Source organism: Phoxinus phoxinus (assembly GCF_949152265.1).
Source record: "Phoxinus phoxinus genome assembly, chromosome: 6".
Lineage (NCBI taxonomy): Eukaryota > Metazoa > Chordata > Actinopteri > Cypriniformes > Leuciscidae > Phoxinus > Phoxinus phoxinus.
The window spans coordinates 454,325-461,824 of record NC_136881.1 but is presented as its reverse complement, the minus strand read 5'-3'; the positions used below and the strand labels follow the sequence as shown (position 1 = coordinate 461,824).

The following is a 7,500-nucleotide window of genomic DNA, read 5'->3' as shown; positions in this document are numbered from 1 at the left end:
CAGCAGAAGAAAGAAATTCATACAGGTTTCTGGGTGAACTATCCCTTTAATTTGTCACTGGGATATTATAATTAGTCAATTACAGGCCGATCTCGAATCTGCCTTTTCTGTCAAAGATATTAGAAAAAGCAGTATCCTCACAACTGTGTTCCTTTCTAGAAAGAAATGATATCTGCGAGGATTTTCAGTCCGGATTTAGACCGTACCATAGTACCAAGACAGCTCTCGTTAGAGTCACAAATGATTTGCTCTTATCATCCGATCGTGGTTGTATCTCTCTATTAGTGTTACTGGATCTTAGTGCTGCATTTGACACCATTGACCACAACATCCTTTTAAATAGACTCGAACATTATGTTGGCATTAGTGGAATTGCACTAGCATGGTTTAAATCATACTTATCACAAGTTCAGTATGGCGTACCACAAGGCTCAGTACTAGGACCGCTGCTGTTCACTCTGTATATGCTACCATTAGGAGATATCATTAGGAAACATGGAATTAGCTTTCACTGTTATGCCGACGATACTCAGCTGTATATTTCTTCAAAACCTAACGAAACCTACCAGTTCACAAAATTAACGGAATGCATAGCTGATATAAAAAATTGGATGACTAGTAATTTCCTACTACTAAATTCAGAAAAAACAGAGATTCTAATTATTGGACAAAAAACTTCCACACGTATTAACCTAGAGTACTGTCTAACACTTGATGCTGCTCTGTTAAGTCTTCGTCGTCGGTTAGGAACCTGTGTGTGTGTGTGTGTGAGTGTGTGTGTACGTGCTCTTTGATACCAATCTTTCATTTGAAAGTCACGTGTCTAGTATCTGTAAAAACGCATTTTTCCATCTACTGTTTACTGTAGTCACCCGATCCGGGCCGCATTGCATTGTTTGCTTTGAGCTCATCAGAGTCTCATCAGTAATCTGCTGTTATTGTGTTTGTTCTTCAGAAGCACTATCGCCGTACGACCCTCAGCACTGCTACATGCTGGACGGGCTTCTGGGGCTCTACGCCATCGTCATCACTGCATTCTTCATCCACGCAAAAGTGAGAAACTGCACACACACACACACACACACACACACACACACTCACACTCACACGCACACGCACACACACACACACACACACACACACACACACACACACACACTCACACTCACACTCACACGCACACACACACACACACACACACACACACACACACACACACACACACACACACACACACACACACACTCACACTCACACTCACACGCACACACACACACACACACACACACACACACACACACACACACACACACACACACACACACACACACACACACACACACAAACATTCTCAGAATGTTCTCAAGGTTACGAACGTTGGCCCTGTCCCAAATGGCACCCTAAGCACTCGCGGTCTTCCTCTGAGTCCGCACTTTCGTGACGTAACGCCGCTTTGACGCCTTTTAAAGTCCACAAAAACTGTTTTCTAAAACATTTTAGTTGGACGCTAATCTAATGTTTTTTAAATGTTACTACTTGTTTCAGAACGTTCAGAGAACATTCAATAGTAACGTTCCTGAAAAACTTATAATAAACAAAAGTAACTATTCCATAATGTTTGAAGAATGATACAATGGAATGTTCCCTTAAAGGGGACATATCATGAAATTAGTTTTTTTTATGTGTTTAAGTGCTATAATCGGGTCCCCGGTTCATCTACCAACCCAGAAAACATGCTTTGCAGAGAAAGGCTTACCAAAACTAAGTTACTGGGTTTTCACTTTTTGAAACGTCCAGGAGCGTCTAAAAGTGAAACTCTTCCTGAGTCTCTCCGTAAGGCTGCACTCGCTGCTGTTATTCTGGGATTCTGGATGAGTGAGATCGGCCGGTTCTGTTATTGCTGGAGTTTCTGAAGCTCGTGTAAAGACTCCGCCCTCTTCTGAGTGGAGGCGGGGCTGCAGCTCATTTGCATTTAAAGAGACACACAAAAACGGCACGGTTTTGCTCACACCAAAAAAGGGGCAAATTTGACGAGTTATAATAAATGATCTGGTATTTCAGCTGAAATTTCACTGACACATTCTGGGGACACCATAGATTTATATTACATCTTGTGAAAATGGGCGTAAAATGTCACCTTTAACGTTCACATAACCAATAATTTTTTTTACAAAACATTTAATAAACTGGATATTTTGAATATTCAGGAATAATATTTTCATAACTTCATGGAAATGTTAGCAAAACATTAATGTAGTTTCTTCCTTCAGTTCGTCAAGAAGACAAGCAAAGCAGACGTAGAGTCTCCGTATCAGGTGAGAATCACATCAGACGAACAATCATTCTGATGTTAAAGATCCTGATGTTAAAGATCCTGATGTTAAAGATCCTGATGTTAAAGATCCTGATGTTAAAGATCCTGATGTTAAAGATCCTGATGTTAAAGATCCTGATGTTAAAGATCCTGATGTTAAAGATCCTGATGTTAAAGATCCTGATGTTAAAGATCCTGATGTTAAAGATCCTGATGTTAAAGATCCTGATGTTAAAGATTCTGATGTTAAAGATTCTGATGTTAAAGATTCTGATGTTAAAGATCCTGATGTTAAAGATCCTGATGTTAAAGATCCTGATGTTAAAGATCCTGATGTTAAAGATCCTGATGTTAAAGATCCTGATGTTAAAGATCCTGATGTTAAAGATCCTGATGTTAAAGATTCTGATGTTAAAGATCCTGATGTTAAAGATCCTGATGTTAAAGATCCTGATGTTAAAGATCCTGATGTTAAAGATCCTGATGTTAAAGATTCTGATGTTAAAGAATGTTTGATGTGTCCAGCCGATTAACACCAGTGGGAAGACGGTGTACAGTGACCCGAAGCACAGCGCTCAAGGGGTGAGTGATGATACACACCACATACATAAATAAAAATAGCGTCACAGTCCAGCTTAAGTAAGTTCAGTGATGGTTCATTTCTGTTGTAAAAAAGTTATTAATATTGTTCATTTATATACAGTCATGGCCAAAATTGTTGGCACCCCTGGTAAATATGATCAAAACTGGCTGTAAAAAAATAAATCTGCATTGTTTATCCTTTTGATCTTTCATTCAAAAAATTGCCAAAATTCTAACCTTTCATTGAAGCAAGAGAATTGAAAGTGGGGCTAAATCACATTATGAAATAAATGTTTTTCTCCAAAACACGTCGGCCACAATTATTGGCACCCTTTTATTAAATACTTTTTGCAACCTCCTTTTGCCAAGATAACAGCTCTGAGTTTTCTCCTATAATGCCGGATGAGTTTGGAGAACACCTGACAAGAGATCAGAGACCATTCCTCCACACAGAATCTCTCCAGATCCTGCAGATTCCCAGATCCATGTTGGTGCTTCTTCTCTTCAGTTCAACCCACTCATTTTCTATAGGGTTCAGGCCAGGGACTGGGATGGCCATTGCAGATCTTGGTTTTGTGCTCAGTGACCCATTTTTGTTTTGATTTTGATATTTGTTTTTGGATCACTGTCCTGTTGGAAGATCCAAACATGGCCCGTTATAAGATTTCTAGCCCCGGCTGTTAGGTTTCGATTTTTTATCTGTTGGTATTTGATCCAATCCATGATGCCATGTATCTGAACAAGATGTCCAGGACCTCTGGCAGAAAATTAGGCCCACAGCAGTAAAGATACAGCAGAGTATTTCATTTTACACATGGGGTACTTTTTTATCCCTGTGTGCACCAAACCCATCTTAAGTGTTTGCTGTTAAAAAAGCTATTTTTTTGTTTCATCTGACCATAGAACCCGTCCCGTTTGAAGTGCCAGTCGTGTCAGGTACTTTTCAAACGTTCTATGGACAGAGGAAGCCGCTCTGGAGAAAACCGTGATGTCATTGTCCAGCTCAGTTCTCATATAATGCTGTCAGTGCAGGAGATCAATAATATTGTGGAATATTAAATGTCCGCAACTAAGCAAAACAAAAGCCAAAGGCGACAGTGGAACCAAAATTCCATCAGTGACAGAATGGAGAAACCAGACTCAGTCTCAGTTCTCCTCTGTGTATGACACTGTATGATCATGATTCAGGAGCATTACAGGTCAGAGGTCAGATTGGATCAGAACATTCAGAATATTATCCAGTTCATCTGGTTGAAGATCGGAGTCAGGCCAGTATGGAGACGGGCTTGTTGAGGATTAGTGCCGATGAGTCCTTCACAGGAGAGAGTCTAGATGACAAAACTGCTGACACTTCAGGGATGCTTTGTGGTCGTGTCTAGGCGCAGGTCCTCCGTCTGATCTGGATACGGCCGGATCCGGCTGACTACATCATGTGTTGTGGTCGTGTCTAGGCACAGGTCCTCCATCTGATCTGGATACGGCCCGGATCCGGCTGACTACATCATGTGTTGTGGTCGTGTCTAGGTGCAGGTCCTCCGTCTGATCTGGATACGGCCCGGATCCGGCTGACTACATCATGTGTTGTGGTCGTGTCTAGGCGCAGGTCCTCCGTCTGATCTGGATACGGCCCGGATCCGGCTGACTACATCATGTGTTGTGGTCGTGTCTAGGCGCAGGTCCTCCATCTGATCTGGATACGGCCCGGATCCGGCTGACTACATCATGTGTTGTGGTCGTGTCTAGGTGCAGGTCCTCCATCTGATCTGGATACGGCCGGATCCGGCTGACTACATCATGTGTTGTGGTCGTGTCTAGGCGCAGGTCCTCCGTCTGATCTGGATACGGCCGGATCCGGCTGACTACATCATGTCTTGTGGTCGTGTCTAGGCGCAGGTCCTCCATCTGATCTGGATACGGCCGGATCCGGCTGACTACATCATGTCTTGTGGTCGTGTCTAGGCGTAGGTCCTCCATCTGATCTGGATACGGCCGGATCCGGCTGACTACATCATGTCTTGTGGTCGTGTCTAGGCGCAGGTCCTCCGTCTGATCTGGATACGGCCCGGATCCGGCTGACTACATCATGTGTTGTGGTCGTGTCTAGGCGCAGGTCCTCCATCTGATCTGGATACGGCCCGGATCCGGCTGACTACATCATGTGGTCGTGTCTAGGCGCAGGTCCTCCATCTGATCTGGATCCGGCCCGGATCCGGCTGACTACATCATGTCTTGTGGTCGTGTCTAGGCGCAGGTCCTCCATCTGATCTGGATACGGCCCGGATCCGGCTGACTACATCATGTGTTGTGGTCGTGTCTAGGCGCAGGTCCTCCATCTGATCTGGATACGGCCCGGATCCGGCTGACTACATCATGTGTTGTGGTCGTGTCTAGGCACAGGTCCTCCATCTGATCTGGATACGGCCCGGATCCGGCTGACTACATCATGTGTTGTGGTCGTGTCTAGGCGCAGGTCCTCCGTCTGATCTGGATACGGCCCGAATCCGGCTGACTACATCATGTGTTGTGGTCGTGTCTAGGTGCAGGTCCTCCATCTGATCTGGATACGGCCCAGATCCGGCTGACTACATCATGTGTTGTGGTCGTGTCTATAGGCGCAGGTCCTCCATCTGATCTGGATACGGCCCGGATCCAGCTGACTACATCATGTGTTGTGGTCGTGTCTAGGCGCAGGTCCTCCACCTGATCTGGATACGGCCCGGATCCGGCTGACTACATCATGTGTTGTGGTCGTGTCTAGGCGCAGGTCCTCCGTCTGATCTGGATACGGCCCGGATCCGGCTGACTACATCATGTGTTGTGGTCGTGTCTAGGTGCAGGTCCTCCATCTGATCTGGATACGGCCCAGATCCGGCTGACTACATCATGTGTTGTGGTCGTGTCTATAGGCGCAGGTCCTCCATCTGATCTGGATACGGCCGCATCCGGCTGACTACATCATGTGTTGTGGTCGTGTCTAGGTGCAGGTCCTCCATCTGATCTGGATACGGCCGGATCCGGCTGACTACATCATGTGTTGTGGTCGTGTCTAGGTGCAGGTCCTCCATCTGATCTGGATACGGCCGGATCCGGCTGACTACATCATGTGTTGTGGTCGTGTCTAGGCGCAGGTCCTCCATCTGATCTGGATACGGCCCGGATCCGGCTGACTACATCATGTGCTGTGGTCGTGTCTAGGCGCAGGTCCTCCGTCTGATCTGGATACGGCCCGGATCCGGCTGACTACATCATGTCTTGTGGTCGTGTCTAGACGCAGGTCCTCCATCTGATCTGGATACGGCCCGGATCCGGCTGACTACATCATGAGTTGTGGTCGTGTCTAGACGCAGGTCCTCCATCTGATCTGGATACGGCCCGGATCCGGCTGACTACATCATGTGTTGTGGTCGTGTCTAGGCGCAGGTCCTCCATCTGATCTGGATACGGCCCGGATCCGGCTGACTACATCATGTGTTGTGGTCGTGTCTAGGCGCAGGTCCTCCATCTGATCTGGATACGGCCCGGATCCGGCTGACTACATCATGAGTTGTGGTCGTGTCTAGACGCAGGTCCTCCATCTGATCTGGATACGGCCCGGATCCGGCTGACTACATCATGTGTTGTGGTCGTGTCTAGGCGCAGGTCCTCCATCTGATCTGGATACGGCCCGGATCCGGCTGACTACATCATGTGTTGTGGTCGTGTCTAGGCACAGGTCCTCCATCTGATCTGGATACGGCCCGGATCCGGCTGACTACATCATGAGTTGTGGCCGTGTCTAGGCGCAGGTCCTCCATCTGATCTGGATACGGCCCGGATCCGGCTGACTACATCATGTGTTGTGGTCGTGTCTAGGCACAGGTCCTCCATCTGATCTGGATACGGCCCGGATCCGGCTGACTACATCATGTGTTGTGGTCGTGTCTAGGCGCAGGTCCTCCGTCTGATCTGGATACGGCCCGGATCCGGCTGACTACATCATGTGTTGTGGTCGTGTCTAGGTGCAGGTCCTCCATCTGATCTGGATACGGCCAGGATCCGGCTGACTACATCATGTGTTGTGGTCGTGTCTAGGCACAGGTCCTCCATCTGATCTGGATACGGCCCGGATCCGGCTGACTACATCATGAGTTGTGGCCGTGTCTAGGCGCAGGTCCTCCGTCTGATCTGGATACGGCCCGGATCCGGCTGACTACATCATGAGTTGTGGTCGTGTCTAGGCGCAGGTCCTCCATCTGATCTGGATACGGCCCAGATCCGGCTGACTACATCATGTGTTGTGGTCGTGTCTAGGCGCAGGTCCTCCATCTGATCTGGATACGGCCCAGATCCGGCTGACTACATCATGTGTTGTGGTCGTGTCTAGGCGCAGGTCCTCCATCTGATCTGGATACGGCCCGGATCCGGCTGACTACATCATGTGTTGTGGTCGTGTCTAGGCGCAGGTCCTCCATCTGATCTGGATACGGCCCGGATCCGGCTGACTACATCATGAGTTGTGGTCGTGTCTAGGCGCAGGTCCTCCATCTGATCTGGATACGGCCCAGATCCGGCTGACTACATCATGTGTTGTGGTCGTGTCTAGGCGCAGGTCCTCCATCTGATCT

At 47.4% G+C, this 7,500-nt stretch overlaps 1 protein-coding gene across 1 annotated transcript in view; it reads left to right on the top strand.

Moving 5' to 3' along the window:
* Positions 1-7,500, top strand: part of cd247 (CD247 molecule) — a 28,288-nt gene that overhangs the window by 14,698 nt on the left and 6,090 nt on the right. The window contains exons 2-4 of the mRNA XM_079614847.1: positions 956-1,053; positions 2,271-2,315; positions 2,840-2,896. Coding sequence (XP_079470973.1) covers positions 956-1,053; positions 2,271-2,315; positions 2,840-2,896 — 200 coding nt within the window. The remainder of the gene's footprint in view (positions 1-955; positions 1,054-2,270; positions 2,316-2,839; positions 2,897-7,500) is intronic.